Consider the following 17,216-nt stretch of genomic DNA (forward strand, 5'->3'; position numbering starts at 1 on the left):
GAGTGACAAATGAGTTTCAACCCTCTTTCTTTTCATGAGATTGTTATAGTCTCTAAAAAACCAAGTGCCATAGTACGCTTGTGAAACTGATGGTGATGCTGTCAAGCCTATGAAAATTTCTGTCTACAAGAGACTAAAGAGAATAAATCTTTGTCAACAGGCTTCCCTGTCCATTAGATTGAGAATTTCATGCCAGCCACTTTTAAAATCTTGTATGGTATTAATACTAATCAGTGTTTATTAACATTCAGACATGTTCACAACTGTTGTAGCAGCTGAGTGTCTGTAAGTTAAATTGATTTTAGTCCTTAGATACCAATTAACAGCACGCTTCACATTTTCATAATGAAATACAGTTGTTTGGGGGTGTTTATGAAATGACATCCATTTGATTTATAAGTAACCTTGACTAGGAAGTCTCTGTGTGTTAGAATGTAAAGGATCACCTCCCCCACTTTGATTGCCACATTGCAGCTGTATATTCCCATTTCCAAACAGTAAGAGACAAAGATCTGGAAACACAACAAAGTTAGAGTCTGTCAGCCCACAGCAGATAGCGAAGATAGTGTTCAGACTAGCTTTTAACCAGACCAACCATGAGTCCGCTAAGGGGACTGTGTGAGGATGTAGTGAAGAAACCTCAGGAGGTGTTCTGAATTCAAAAGAAGAAGAAAAATCAGGCTCAGAATGCTGGCAACCTGTTCACAGGCACATTTTAACCCTAAAGAAGCTTGGAGTCTGACCTGCCTTAGTGAGTCAAGATATTCAATCAAAGCAAGCCCCAGAGCTGTAGGGAGAAAAAAATACCACCCCCTGGTTTTCTACCCCAAATGCAATTTAGAGTTGATTGAGAGGTTTGCTGAAACCAACCTGGTTGAAGACCCCTGAGTCTTGACACCTCTCTGATTCTCTGAAGAAGTTTGCAAAGAGGGAGTAGAAGTTTTGATAGAGTGTTCCTCTGCCTCCATGATATTCCCTTTAGGGCACACTTATTCGAAGAAAATGTGTTTTGCTCTAGGCAGAGTGCAAGTACTTTGGCCAAGAACACATAGCCCCAAGTGTGGCTCTTTCCTACAAGGGGTGAAGAATGAGGAGAAATAGTCTGAGGGGGTTCCCACTGAAAGGAGCCGGGCACATTCCTCAGCCCCGAGCTCAAAACAAACAAGCCCAGTACAAACACATCCCATCCTCCCATCCCACCACATATCACCATATATCTCTCAAACTTCCTGAGCCCAGTACAAACACCACCAGGAAAGTCTCCAATAAGGGGACAGCCGTTCAAAGTTTTACTGAAAGAGCGGGAACCAAAAGAATTCCTTTGTTCCCCTGTAACTTTCAGGCTATAAAAAGCAAACACTCGCATTGTTCAGGGCCCTCTTGTATGCTGTGGAATGGAGGGACCAGGTTCGAACTTGTAGTAAAGATCCTTGCCGCTTGGCTTTGACTCTGGACTCTGGTGGTCTTCTTTGGGGAACTAACGGCCTGGGCATAACACCACCTCAAGCCAGGCCCACTTTTGGCTTACAGCTTTCTGATTTTTAGCTTGAGAATTGCATTTATTTTATTTTAAGTGCAACAGCAGGTCCAACAATTTTTGTCCTTCAGTGTTTTATAATTCAAAGTTGAGTCACAATGTCCCTTGCCTAGGTATTGCAAAGCAAGTTTGTAGTAGTGCTTACTTTGTTTTTCCACGGGGACTTTTAATACACCAGATTTTTTGTATAATATTAAAAGGGAATGTTTGTATAAGAGGACAGGTTTCCATTGGGCACCATGGCTACAGGACTATCTGAATGCTGATGTTCTAAGTTTTTCTGTCTTTACAGGCAATAATACTTTGTTTATTTTTTATTTTATTTATTAAAATATATTTTATTTATTACAACTTTTTTTTAGGGATTTTTATGAAAAGGAGACAGATGAATGACTACAGTACTCAGTAAAAAATGTAAATCGCACTTGGAATAATACAGATAATAGAAAACATGGCAGAAAATGGAAGGTAAGAAAATGTGTAACATGGAAGTGCAATAGCATGTATGCATCAGGAAGAGGTCCAGTAGGAGTAACCTCACAGAAAGGAAAAGGATAAAGTGCTTTCTCTGCAAAGAAGAATGGAGGTGTTGGTTATTGGCACTGGGGAGAGTCACCCTAAAATAATATAAAAACAAGAAGAAGAATTCCATATAGAATGCATGGATAATTTTTGTGGCTCTCCATCCTAGGTACTTGTCCACTCCACCACATACAACCCACATTACATACACTATACTTGAAAGACTGAGCAATCCGAACATGGGAAAGATTTACCAATGCTTCAAGGCTGTTTGTGGTCACTGCCTTCAGTGTTGTTCCTGCCCTGACCTTGCCTTGATCTCTGCTTCTATCAGACTCTCACCACTTGTCTCTGCACCTTCAACTTCTATCCTACCTCTAACCCTTTGGCCTTGATTTTTCCACATTTTTCCTGCAGAGCATAAGCTGGCTTGTTTGTCCCTTAGCTATGTAAGCCCTGGGCTCCCTCAATCAAACCCTCAGACCCATACCAGCAATTGGAGCAGTGGCCAAGCCAGTCAAACCATCATTTACTTCTTATATGAGATCTTCAGTTCACATTTCTTTTTCTACACAGAGCTCACCAGGAAGCCTAGGAGGCACATAGAGTTTTTCCTGAGGGGTGTGTGTGTGTGTGTGTGTGTGTGTGTGTGTGTGTGTGTGTGTGTTGGGGTTTTTCTTTTTTGGTATTTCTCTTCATGGCTTTCATTTGCTGTCATGACCCATGGTATCTTCATGATTTTCAATGAAGGGAGGAATTACATGGGTTCCCCTGGACTAGAACTTTAGTATTTTTTTGAGGATTATGATCACATATTTCCTAGCATTACTATTTTACTCTATTATTAAAAATTTCTTGCTCATGCAAATAGGAAAAGGGAAGAGAAGACTGTGGAAGTGGAAATACTGAGGAGAAACTTATATTACTTGAGTTATGAGTAATTTGCTTCCAAAGACATAATATTTCCATTCAGCACATACTCTAAAAATCAAGCGGACCCAAGATAGGAAAGATTTACTGATATCTACTTTCTTAAAATCGTATAACCAAAATTGAAATATGTAATGAAAAGAACACAGAGTCAGCTAGGTCAGATTCTACTTCACTCACTCTCTTTGTAGAAATTTGGGCAATTTAAGTAGTGTCAGCCTCAATATCGTCACCTGTAAAAATGGAAATAATAATTCCTAACAAGGTTTTCTAGGACTTGATGAGATAATGTATATGAAGATCTTTTACAACGAGACCTGGCCCCAGACAGATATGCAGTAAATATTTATTCCCTTTCCCTTTACCATCTTTGTGGATGCCAAATGAAAAAGCTGATGCACTTTAATTTATTCTCTGCCATCTTGTGGGGATAATAGTTATCTGAGCACATTAGAATGACTTTGTTGTACATTTCCACTGAATTATTCTCTGCCAGGTATCTCAAATCATTAGTCCTTTTTTCTTCAATCATAAGACTGTATGATATATGTATTTCATAAATTAAACTTGTCCTTAAACTGCATCTACTAAAAGGGATAGACCTTTAAAACATGTTCTAAATGTACCTAAAGAACAATATCCAACAGAGAAGGGCAGCAGTCGCAGGAAAATATTTTGTTGGAATGAGAGGGTAGAGGTTTGGCTGAGGCCAGCTGACATGAAACCAAGCTTTGTGACCCTTCTCCTCTTGTGGCTCTCAGATCCCCTATACCTTCATCTCACAGAGGAGTCCACAGTTAGAAGGGGCACTCATTGGTCCCCTGACCACACAGCAAGTCACTGCTCCCATTTTCTGTCTCTGGCTTGTACTCCAAGCATGGTACGTTGGACTTCCCAAATGCAATCTGCTCTTTTGGTTGCTGTTGACAATTAAGATTTTACAGCCTGAAGTAATTTGTTTGAGGACGGAGTCCAGCAGCTTTGGGTGTCCTTTGCTATGATTGGTGGCATGGGCTTTCAGCCTCCATAATAGTGCACAACAGATGCTGAGGAACATCTCGTTCTAAGTGACACCACATTGGAAATGGAGAACCAGCCTCCACAGTCATTTGTACGATCATTTGTATGATTGAATTTCCCATTTTGAGGGAGGCAGATGACACTTTTATCTAAAAACAATTTAGCTTTCTTTCTTTGGGGAGGAGGGCCTAGATCTATGAGCAGAATACAAAAGAGATTATGGAGAGAGGGAGAAGGTCTGGGTGGAAGGAAATGAACCAAACCAAACAAAGCAATTAAGTGAGGAATTTGCACCCACCTGTTTTTTGTACAATGATAACACAATAACTATTTTTTTCCGTGAACACTTACTCCTTTAAGTTGGCTTCACCCAGTGTTCATAATAAAGAAGGATGAGGAAAACCAAAAACTTTATTTATATTTATCACATGATCAAATTGCTGGGCATTTGAGCAGCTTGGGAAACAGGATAGCTGCCTGGGTGAGAAGTGAGAGCTCTTCTGAGACAGCAGCCATGAGCAATTTAGACTGGTTGTCCACTAGCTCAACTCACAGCTGTACCCAACCCAGCAGCAGATGCTGTGGTCCTTGATCTGTTGTCAAGACTGAGGTGGTGTCAGGTTGTACTCTGCTTAGTTGTGGCATTTAAATCACAAAGGGCAGAGTGACAGAAAAGGCGGTGTTTTAAACATAGTTCCATGTGAGCTCTCAAAGGATGGCACTTTGGGGAGAGAATTATAAGCTTGAACCATCAAATCTAATATTGTTTGCTGTGACTTCTGAGTTATTTATGTTGCCTTTTCCAAATTTTCCTCCTTCTGCTATTTTTCTTTGGGAATTTCCCAGAATTTATTTAAGGAAGGAGGGAGCATGTTCCCTGGACTTCCCCCAGGCCTTCTCCTGGACATTTCTGCACATTTCACAGACACAGAGAAGAGGGCTAGGCCTCTGCCTTAGGATATTTATAGGTACTCCTCTGACTATATCTTCCTCATAACCTGTTATTTCCTTTCCAATTGAACATGTAGTTGGACATACTAAATAAACACAGGTTTATACATAAACTATTCCAATACCTAAATTCATTCTTAAGGAACTGGCTTGAATTCAACTTGAAAACTATGATGTGTTTATGCCTTAGCAAAAATAGAGTAACAAGATCTATGAGTCTATAATATGACTATCCTGGGTGTGAAGTGGTGTCGAGGGACCCTCTGCAGAGCTGGCATAGAAATGAAGGAGCAGACATCCTCATACAACCAGGTCTCTAAATTCCAGGGTGTGTGCGTAAGGTGGGTGGTAACATTGTCCCAGTAGCTGTTTCTCCTCTGAAGAATGACCTGTTCCTCTTTCTACTGATAATTCTAAGGGAAGGATGAGAAGAGAAGAGAGAAGGAAGAAAGTTGTGTGTTATAGATAGCCGTCTTCTTTCCTTTGTCGATGTTACCTGTGTCCTAATCTCTCCTTATAAGTATGCCAGTCATATTGGACTAAGGCCCACCCTAAAAAATCCATTTTAAGTTAATTACGTCTTTAAAGTTCCTATATCCAAATACAGTTCCATTCTGAGGTACTGAGGATTAGGCCTTCAAGATATGAATGTGAGAGTGAGTGGCATAATTTAGCCCATAATAGTCCATAAGGGAAGAAGTAGGATAATGGCATGTTCTTGACGACACAGCCCCTTTCACAGCCCCTTTCCCAAGGTCTTCCTATTATTACCAACCACCGTACATCCTCCTTGCTGTCAGACATCAATCTGGAAACAAGAAAATTGTTCTATTTGAGGGCAAGAAGAATTAAAAATGAGTCTTAGGGTCTAATAAGAGAAAAACCTGCTTAGTGTCAGGTGCCCTAAAAAAAAATGCTTGTAAAAAATAATTAGTGGGCTGAGGTTTCCTGTCTCCTAATTTTGCGAAGGGTTTACATTTTGTTAGGTTAGTATGTAGGGAAGGGAAACTATTACCTACAACTTAGTTGTGGACCAGAACTCCCTTGCCTCTCCACTAATATGACACAAAAACTGTGAAATTTAGAAAGAAATTATTTGTAAACAAGAAACATGTAGCCTTGTTAGCCATTGGCAGCCATGCCACTACCATGAGGGAGGCCAGCCTGAAACCCAAACCAACACAGGGAAGGGGCACAGCCAAGCACTCCAGAGAAGTGGAGCCAGAGCCCTGATGAAACCAGGCTTAAAGCCACATGACCACCAAACTGTTTATTTTTGGAGAGATTGGGTCTCACTATGTTGCCAGGCTGTTCTCACACTCCTGGCCTCAAGGCATCCTCATGCCTCAGCCTCCCAAAGTGCTGGTATTACCAGTGTGAGCCAAACTGTGTATTACATGAGCCAATAAAGCACTTTCAGTGCTTAAGCTGAATGTTCTGTTACTCTGCATGTTCTGTTACTTCCAACCAAATACGTCTTAATGGACCCAGAATTTGTTCCCAAGAATATGGAGTTGAAAGTAACAGACTGTAAATTGCCAGGGTTGCTGAATGAAAATTAGGTAGAAGGTAGTGGACCTTTATTCTAGTCTAGGAAATTGGCGATCATTGTCATGTGATAGCACATCAGCTGGTTAAACACAGGGATTGTGACCACATGCCCTCTGAGGCTGTAGCACTAGAAAACCTGACAAAACTCAATGGGTTAGAATGCCTGTGGTCTTCAGAAGGATCATAAAATAAAAAGGCAAGCTTAGTCTTAACAGAGCTTGTACAAAAACAAAGAAAAGTGAAGCATGTGTTTTCTAAGAGAAGCCCTCACTGAAAACCTGGAAAAGCCTAGAGAATTACAGAGAAAGGGATATGACCCAAGTCAATGTCACCTGAACACCCCCACATAAACGATGTAAAGCATAATTTATCTGTCATGCTCAAACCAGTTTGAGTTGGGTTTTCAGTTATTTGCAGTTACTAATCTTCCAATGAATATTTACTTACTTTTAGTTACTTTCTTTAAATCAATACAAGGCCTAAAATGTGTCATTGTTGCTTAACATCTGTTCCATTCTATTGTTCCTGCCTCTTCCAGGATATTCAAGGTTTTACTATTTTTCTTTTTGGTGTCTGGTTTCTGCTTAATCTGAAAAGAAGACAGATGAGCTAAATGCTGGCACTATTTGAGTAGAGCGACTTCTTAAACTACAAAATATCAAATCAGGATTCAGAAAATAGACCTGAGCATTTGTGCTTTGGTAATGCATTAATAGCGTAACCATGATAAGCTATTATCTACGCTAGTTCAGAACAGATCCAGCAACTGAATGGTAAACCAGCAATCTCTTCTTTTTGTCAGATTATAATCGCTGGCTTGTGGCTTGGCCCTTGCCTTCTCTGCTCTTGACTGAGGGCTTGGTGATTTCTCCTGGGGCCGAGACTTGGAAATGCAGTTCTCCACACTACCTCTGCCTCCATCTTCCCAGTATATGCCTTTCCTCTTCAACCCTTTTTTTTTGGGCAGGGGCGGTGGGGGACGGAGTCTCGCTCTGTTGCCCAGCCTGGAGTGCAGTGGCGCGATCTTGGCTCACTGCAAGCTCCGCCTCCCGGGTTCACGCCATTCTTCTGCCTCAGCCTCCCGAGGAGCTGGAACTACAGGCGCCCGCCACCACGCCCGGCTAATTTTTTGTATTTTTAGTAGAGACGGAGTTTCACCGTGTTAGCCAGGATGGTCTCGATCTCCTGACCTCGTGATCCACCCGCCTCGGCCTCCCATTTAAAACCTCTTCTAGTATTATCATGACAACCATCTTAAGAAAAGAACAAATTTCAATGGATACTCAAGATTCTCAGTTGCAAGTTGCAGAGACACAGTTCTAACTCTCTGGAGAAGAAGTGAATTAGCCCACATAATGCCATGGAATACCTGGGATCTGACCTTACAGGTGATTGGATACAGACCTCAAAAGCCAACAGGTCAATGTTTCTCCGTGTCTTTCTTCAAATAACTTCTCTTCTTTCTGAATGTCAGCTTTGGTCGTCCAGGCCAGCTGTCTTTATAAGACTCTAATGATAGCCAGATTTAGGCTTACATCCTGACAATTTCACGACAAGGGATGAAAGAGGGATCTGCCCTACCAGCTGCAGTTAGAAAAATTCTGAGAAAGGACTCTGATTGGCTTGACCTAGGTCATACACCCTCGTACAGTCACTGTGGCAAGCAGGAATGGGTATAAAGCTTGACTTATCTGAGCTAGGTACCCACTCCTCATAGAGGGAGGATGAGTGGCCTCCCTCAACACAGCCACATGGTTGGAATGAGTGAAGAATGATTCCCCAGAGAAGAAGGGGTACTGTTCTAGACAGACACAGCAATGCCTGTCCACTCAAGGCAGCAATGCCAGCAAAGTAGCAATCTGTTTAGTAGTGAGCTGGAAATGCATAGTAATATAATCAGTGACACATTCAATAGGTACTCAATAAGCGCTACTGAATGGACAACTTAGTCCTGCACTCTCCAGCTTTGGAAATGGTTTTTACTCGTATCTCAGTCTGGAGATGCCTGTTTAACCTCTGCCTTGCTCCCATTCTCAGTCTCTGGTCCTTCTGCCTACCTTCCCAAGAAATCTTCATGACTGTTTCAAAAGTAAAGCTACCAATAAGTCAGGCAATTTGCTTGTCTCATTTATTTCACAAATTGAAATATTTTTCTCTTTTTTAGTTTTTGCCTTCCTTCAGCCTCAGCTCCTGGCTACCCTTTGAACTTAGTGATTTCCATTCTCACAGTCATGAGGGATTTCCTGGATGATGTATCCCATTGGCCAGATGCAAGATTTACTTAAAGTGTGTAAATACCAGCAGAAACAGTGCAATTACACATGTGGTCTACATTTAGGAACCTGGACTACCATTCATATGGGGATGCCTCAATTTATTGTAGATCCTCAGTTTGTCATTGGTGACAAGTGCAGAATGAATACTTCCCAAGTCCTGTTTCTAAGCAGCAACAGTTATGGAAAATCCTGAAGCCAGTTTTTGAGGGGCCTCCTCATTGAAACTTCTTGCCAGTTAACTGCCTTGTTACAATCAAACATGTGGAACACAGACAAAAATTTCTGAAAAGTGACCATTAGTTGACTATAAATAGCTGGGAGAAAAACATCCAATGGAAGCTCATGGAGGATTAGCTTGCCAACTAATGTGACAGATAAGACAGAAATGGGTAAGTGCTTCCTTCTTCTTGGTACAAAGACAAAAAAAAAAAATGAATAATTACTCAGTGTTTTACAAATGAGAAAATGTGTTTTTTTCTTTTTTTTAAAAAAAAAACAAGAAAATAAAATCATGTATCACTTTGGGAGTAAACTCAGATCACACTATCCTAAAAGATAACTACAAATAAGAAACTCTGGTAATATCAAATGGAAATACATTGTATACAGCAACCCTGCTGTCTGAGACAGATACAAGAATCTAAACTATTGATTCTGGCAACACTTGTATGACTTTCCATTACAGCAAAGTTACTGAAATGGAAACGTGGACTACCATTTTGCAAAAAGGATAATCTCAAAAATATGGCCATCTTGAGAAAGAGGATATGCAAACACTGGACTCTTTATTTCTTGTCTATTATTGCTAGATTTCTCAATTCACAAAAACAAAATACTTGGTTAGCATTTACTGTGATGGAAAAAATAAGAATCTCCTATCTGGTATGTCAGATTAGTCATTGAGAGAAATGCAAATTAAAACATCTTGTGGGGAAATGTTGCTGTTCTGTAAATATATATAGCAAGTTTAAAAAGGAAAGTGGTAAAGGATAAAAGGAAGCTTTATAAGAACAGCTGACATAATTTCTCCAAAAATATCTATGGGAAACTTGTGTGCTGTGATTTTCATAGTTTATCACTAAAAATGTCGTAGCACCTTATATTAATTAAATCATGGACATTTATGGCTAATTTCAAACACTATATTATTTTTTAAAGCAAAATATATTTCATGAGAAAAATCATGAAAATTAAAAATGAAGATAATTTCAAGTGTCAAACCAAATCATTTATTTATAAAATTAAGAATACTCATTCCAAGGGAAATCCCAGTTTATTTATTTTTTCCTTTTTATTTATTTATTTAGAGATGAGGTCTTGCTATGTTGCCCAGGCTAGTCTTGAACTCCTGGGCTCGAGTGATCCTCCTGCCTCAGCCTCACAAGTAGCTGGTACTACAGATGCACATCACCATGCCTGGCTAAAGTCCCATGTTAAATGCATACATATTGCATTTTTCTGATTGTAAGAGATAGGTGCAGACCCCTTGATTTATGGCTAGAATATGACATACATGAGCATTTGCCTTTCCTAAGATAATTCACAAGCATCCCCCCAAAAAATATAGATAGGGATCAAAGTAAACAAACAAACAAACAAAAACAGAAGCAATTGAATTTGACCTTATAATGGTCATAAAGTGATGATGGACATGACCAAAGCCACAACATCAGTAGAAAGGCAGTGGAAGAAGTAGTAACACAGTGGCAGGGGCTTCCAAATGGGGGCTCCCCCTCACTGGTTGTGTGAAGAGAGATCCTGCGTTGATTTCAGGAGCACATGAAAGCGTGGAATGTTTGCTCTAGAAAAGAACTTTGATGAGCTCCCGCCCTTCCATTTGACAGACAGGTAGACCAAGATGGGCTAGGGGATTAGCTCAGCCCCTTTCCTGCTTTTTCTGGCTAAAACCCTCCTATATGTAAGAACTCTTTTAATTTTTTTTTTTTTTTTTTTTGACACAGGGTCTCACTCTGTCACCCAGGCTGAGTGCAGTGGTATAATCATGGCTCACTGCAGCCTCAACCTCCCTGGCCCAAACAAATGATCCTCCCACCTCAGCTGGGACTATAGGCACATGCCACCATGCCCAGGTAATTTTTTATTTGTTTGTAGAGACAGGATCTTGCTTTGCTGCCCAGGCAACTCCTGGACTCAAGTGACCCTCTTGCTTCAGCCTCCCAAAGTGCTTGGATTACAGCCGTGAGCCACTGTGCCTAGCCTGTTCTAATTCTTTCCAGCACCACAAATGCAAAATCTTTGGGGGCCTTGCCCCTGCAAAAGAAGTGCAGGTTTAGTTTTAATTTTTAAAATCTTTATTTTCTTTTAAAATGCGGCTTCAAATCTGCAATATAGAAAATATATGCTTTGGGGAAGCCCAAAATAACAGACTTTTTTTCAAATGACTTTCATTTTGGATCAGCCCACAGACCACCTGGTGAATTTTAGAATTCCAGAATGTTTGCATCTGAAAGGCCTTAGAGAGCATTTAGAAGCATATCCCTGCTTAGAAGAAATGGAAAGAGTGGTTTTTCCAGGTCGTCTCACATGCCAGAGTCTCACCAGAAGCTAAGTGACTGCAGGGTTTGGGTCCAGCTCTCCTGATTCCACTCTAATGCTACTTCCATGTTCTCTGCTTCCTCTGTGTTCTTCCTTAACAAGGAGGGGCCTGGGGAGAGAGAAAGGGATTGAGAGAGGAAGAAATCTGAAGTTTCCATACTGGCCTGTAGCAATATTTGCTTCTGCTAATATATAAAGCCTTCTATTATCTGACATTTTTGCCACAGTTTGTATCTATTTTGGGAAGTCATCATTCATGCAGATAAATCAATAGTTCTGCCCTCTCACTTATAAACGATCATTATGCATGAATTCTTTTGGAACTGCACTTTAAAAACCGCCTATGCAGTGATTATTTCATTCATGCATTCATTCATTTAGCAAATATACATTGAGAACATACTCTGTGACAGAAACTGCTAGGTATGGGGAGGAAAAAGACAGATAAAATATTATTCCTTTCTCTGAGGTGCTTATAGTCTAATGGGAATGAAAGACATACATCAAAACATAAGTATGCTCAGATGTTATGAATGCTGTGCTACAACTGTTGTGCAACACACAGCAACATAACAGAGTGGTTAAGTGTGTGATACTTGACTCACACTGTGAGAGGGAGCATCTCACTTCTGACACTTATACAAATTACTCAATATCCCTAAGCTTCCATTTCCTTATTTTTAAGCTAAAGGCAAATAATACTTCCTATGGCATAATATGAGGATTAAGTGAGATGTAACATGTAATGTTACTGGCATGTAGTAAGTGCTCAGTAAATGTTAGCCATTATTCTTATTATTTCTACAGTAGAAGCACAAAAGAGGTGGGGTGTCTTATTTGAGGGTCTAAAGATGCTTCATGGGAAGGTTTTACTCTGGCTGAGTCTGGAAGATGAACTAAATTGCTGCCAAGTAATTGTGGGGAGAAATCGATTCAGGGCAAGAGGAGTTACACAAATAATATGCTAGCAGCAGGACACAGCCTGATACTGGAGAAACTTCTAGCCGTTTGGAGTGACCAGTGCTCCAGATGCAGGCCTAGTAGCTCTGTGCACCAGATCCAGGCAGAGACTGGGACCAGAATGCTACCAGAAGAACCTGGTTCTGCCCTATTCTCTGTGCCCCAGGGCAGCTGCTTGTAAGCCTTGGGGTCTTAGTTTTCTTATTTGGGAATTAAGGAGGTAAAACTAGATGACCTCTATTATTCCTTCCAGCTCCAAATTTCTGTGGTTTTAAGGTAAAATCTAATTAGGTCAAGCTAGAAGCTTTAGCTTGCATTCTGGGCAAAACCAATAAGTATTATGAATTAAGAAGCTGCTAAAGAAATATGTCGATTCTTCGGGGAAGTCTGTAGGGGGGAAGGAGGGAACATGGGGAAAGGGTGGGTGCAAACTTCTGAGCAGACACTGAGTTAAAGAGTATGCATACTAAGCACTACCTAAAAAGGATTAATGTGACTCACTTCTATTCAATTTTTCAAACTTGTGGACTTGTTCAGTTGCTACTGGGATGTGTTCAAAAGCTTCTGCTTTAGTCATTAGATAATTTCTCAATCAATGGCTACTAAATATTCTACTACTATAATGTTCTGGGAAGCATGACATATTTTTAACTTTTAAAGGGTTGTAAGTATAAAAATTCTGAAAATCATTAAATCTAGATACTGCTTAATTGTTACTAATTGACTTTGTCTCAGGGCTGTAAAGTAACCCACGTAACCTAAAATTAAAAAAAAAAAAAAAAATTGGCCAAGAGCAGCAGCTCACACTTGTAATGTCAGCACTTTGGGAGGTTAAGGTGGGAGGATTGTTTGAGGCCAGAACTTTGAGACCAGTCTGGGCAACATAGTGAGACCCCTGTCTCTACAAAAAAAAAAAAAAGGAATGAACTGGACATGGTGGCACATACCTGTGGTCCCAGCTACTTGGGAGACTGAGAGGGGAGGATTGTTTGAACTCAGGAGTTTGAGGCTGCAGTGAGCTATGAGTGTGCCACTGGACTCCAGCCTGGGCAACAGAGTGAGACCTCATCTTCAAAAAAAGAAAGTGTTTTTAAGAAAGTAAAATGAATCCAAGACAGATAAAAATGACACTGAGGGAAAGTAAAGCATGATCAAAATGAAGAAACGTCCCCTGAAAATGGAATCTTTGAAGATTTTCTGTATCAGAAACCTTACACTAAGGATGCTGGTAATATGGGAGGACTGTGGAGTTTTTGCACCCTGTTTTGAGTCTGAAGAAATTTGGAAGCTCTCTCTATTTACATAAAGGAGGTTTGCATGGCAGAAATGACCATCAGATCCTGATTAATTCTCATTGCCACTGACTCCATGTGACAGTAAAAGACGTTCATATTTTTGAAAGCCCAAGTGCACTCCATGTTTGAAAACAGAATTCATTCATCACGGAAGCTGCCCAGGAAGGGTGCTGGACATAGGTAAAAATCTCAAAGACAGTCCTCTACCCTAATCCAGGGGTATTATCTCCCTGCTATTAGTACATCCCAGAATATTCACATAGATGACTTCTGGAGCCTAAGAAATGCAGAGTGGTAGTGGAGAAATTGGGACTGCAAGGGGAAAATATGTGAAACTCACTTGTTGACAGCTATAATTGGGACTGAAATTGCATACATCCTTCAGTCTGTCTGTAAGGCTCAAACTACATCTTGAAACATGGTCAGTGTCAACAGAGAGCATTGTCCACTCTCACTCACCAATACTCCTCTCACAAGAAGCAAGAGCCCTGCAGTGCCTGGTGACCTACCCACAGCAACCGCTTCCTAATCATCCCCTCCCTCCTATAGCCATCACTCTCTACTAGGAGGAGTTGAGTTGCGTTACAGGAAATGCCTGCCTGGAAAAAGGCATTAGCCTGTTTCTGTGTGGCTTTAAAGGATGGAATTTATAGACATCTGAGTAGACTGGAATCAGCATGGGCTGCCTAGTTCGACAGTCACTTCTAAATCTCTAGAGAGTTTAATTGGAGGCCTGGATGACCAGTGGTTATGAACATTGCTGAGGAGTAGTTGGGCCTCTGGCTTTTTTAAGCTTCCTTCCAATTCTAGGCTATGACTTAGTGATGTCTTTTGTTCATTTAAATCAGTTGAAGACTTAACAGAATTTAGGAATTGCACAGAAATAAATATTCCCTAGCAATGTCTAAAAATAAAAAACAAAACAAGAAACCTTTTGCTAACTCTAATGATACATTTGTGAATATGTCATTTGTCTGGACTGATGAGTACGGGAAGCCTGTGGTTTGGTGTACTGGAGATGATTGCTTAGCTTAAATTATACAAAGATTTCATTACTGTAATTTCCTTGTCTCCTGTATGGATTTCTTTTAGCAGTCCCCATTACTGAAAAGAGAACACAAATCAACAAGTAAGTTCTTTTCTCTTCAACAATCTCAATATTAGGTCAGTGCAATTTTTTTAATTTGAAAGTACTTTTTTCACTTCTACTAGTGTAAATAATCCAAGAGTTATTATTATTATTATTGGTCTTTTTTATCTTCCTTCCTTTGAAAAACCTTCTATTTGTGGTTGAAAGATTGGGGAAAAGTAACTATTTTATGGTCCTGGCTGTGTCTAAACCCTAATCTAAAAATTTGGTGGCATTCTCTCATTGAAGTTGTCACAGCTTACATATTTAGTTTTCTATAATATCTCATACACCAAAATCCAAAAACCACAAAAACGAATCTTTCCTTGGTTTTACATCATTTAGATGCTTCAAGGTAATAGGCATCCGGTGTTTGCAAAGTCCATTCTGGGTCTGGATGTGTGCTAGATGAGGTACAAAGATATCACAGGTGAGCTGAGGACAAAACCAGAGCCAGAGCCTCCCATGATGATCAACTTTGCTGTATGTAATGTTCCACACAGAGTCATTGCAAGGCTAACTTTGGTCAGAGAGTTCTAAAGTGGAGGTGCCAGAAAGAAGGAGAAGGTGGACCCCATGCCGGACACATGTTTGCATATATTATTTCATTTAATCTTCACACTCACCTTGACTGGTTTATAAATGGAGAATCTTTCATGTCAAGAGGTTAAGTAACTTGCTCAAGGTCAAACAGCTAAGAAGTGACAGCAACAGGATTAAAATCTTGGCTGGGCGCAGTGGCTCTTGCCTGTAATCCCAGCACTTTGGGAGGCCAAGGTGGGCGGATCACCTGAGGTCAAGAGTTCGAGACCAGACTGACCAACATGGAGAAACCCCCGTCTCTACTAAAAACACAAAAATTAGCCAGGCGTGATGGCACATGCCTGTAATCCCAGCTACTCGGGAGGCTGAGGCAAGAGAATTGCTTGAATCTGAGGGCAGAGGTTGCAGTGAGCCAAGATTGCACTCCAGCCTGGGCAACAAGAGTGAAACTCCATCTCCAAAACAAACAAACAAACAAACAAAACAGGATAAAAAAAAAAAAAAACAGGATTGAAATCTTGCTATAATTTCAGGGCCAAGAGAAAGGCCTATTGTGAGTATAAGTTTATTACCCTACTGACTGGTTGATGTATGAAATTTTGCTGTTAAAGCTAATTTTGTATAGTGGTTTTCCAAATGCATTCTTCCAAAAATTACCATTCTAAAGTTTTAGTGGTTTTTCAGTGGTTCTAGAAAATTTTATTGGAATTTCATTTATAAAACGGAGTTCTAATTTGAATGAAATGCATGTGTTATTTACCAACACCTGCAACACCACGAAAATATTCGTTTAAATTCTATTGGTTAATTTCATAAGTAAATGTCACAAATTGGGACTTACAAAAAAAGAACTCTGTTTTTTAAAATAACACTTTTTGTGTTGTTCTATAATTGGAATTCTGTTACTGCCTTATTTCTCTGATTCTCTTTTCATCAATATTTACTGAAAGAAGTAATATTCTTTGATTACATTTCCTACACCCCCTTGCTCTCTGAAGCCCACTTCAATCAGAACTCAATCCTGTCCACTCCAACAAAGCTGCGATATTCTGTGTCATGACTGCCTTGGTGAAAGCCAGCCAGGACACCCAAATTCTGGGGTTATTTTTTGCTCTTACCTCACTGGCTCCTCAGAAACATTCAACATAGATAACAGCACCATTCTTCAAATCCTTTCCCCCATGGCTTCCAGGGCACTGTAGTTTCCTGGTTTCCTAACCTCTCTCTCCTGGTCCCCACCACTGGATCTTCTTCCTCACTTTGTTCCCTAATCTACATGCTGATAACTGGCCCTTACCCTTAGTTTCAGAACCATATATTCAGCCCTTATTTGATATCTCCACAGGGAAGTTTAACAGAGTTCATATTTAATGTGTCTAAAACAATATTCTTGATCTTCCCCTCTCAACCTATTCCTCGCATATTGTGCCCCATCTTGGTAAATGACCTTACTGTCTACCCAGTTGCTCCGACTGAAAATATGAGAGTAACCCTTGACTCCTTTTCCTTTACTTTCCACAGCTAACTGACTGACAGGTCCTATCAGCTTTATCTCCAAAATGTATCCTGAGTCACTCTCTCCAGCCCTGCTGCTACCGTTCCAGTCCAAATAACCAACATTTCTTCTGAGTTTCTGCTCCAGCCTCCTGCTTCCACTCTTTCCCCTTCTCCAGTTCTCCATTCTCCCTGCCATAGCTCAGGGTTTCTCAACCACGTCACGATTGACAGTTTAGGGTGCCTATTTCTTTGTTGTAGGGGGTAGTCCAGACATGGTAGGATGTTTAGCCGCATCTTTGGCCTTTGCCCACTAGATGTCAGTAGCACTCCCCAGTGTGACAACTGAAGCTGTCTCCAGGCATGGACAAATGTCCCCAGGAGGCAAAAATCACCCCCTGTTTAGAATCCCTGCCATAGCATGAACAATTTTTACTTTTAAAAAATGAGTC

The 17,216-nt window shown here is 40.4% G+C and overlaps 1 protein-coding gene across 1 annotated transcript in view; it reads left to right on the plus strand.

Annotated features, from left to right (window-relative positions):
• LOC104006505 (uncharacterized) overlaps positions 1-2,131 on the plus strand; it is a 243,330-nt gene extending 241,199 nt beyond the window's left edge. Inside the window, exon 4 of the mRNA XM_063810510.1 lies at positions 1,900-2,131. Within this exon, the coding sequence (XP_063666580.1) occupies positions 1,900-1,930 (31 nt within the window). The 3' untranslated portion in view covers positions 1,931-2,131. The remainder of the gene's footprint in view (positions 1-1,899) is intronic.
• The last annotated feature ends 15,085 nt before the right edge of the window (positions 2,132-17,216 follow it).

Source organism: Pan troglodytes, chromosome 4 (assembly GCF_028858775.2).
Source record: "Pan troglodytes isolate AG18354 chromosome 4, NHGRI_mPanTro3-v2.0_pri, whole genome shotgun sequence".
Classification (NCBI taxonomy): domain Eukaryota; kingdom Metazoa; phylum Chordata; class Mammalia; order Primates; family Hominidae; genus Pan; species Pan troglodytes.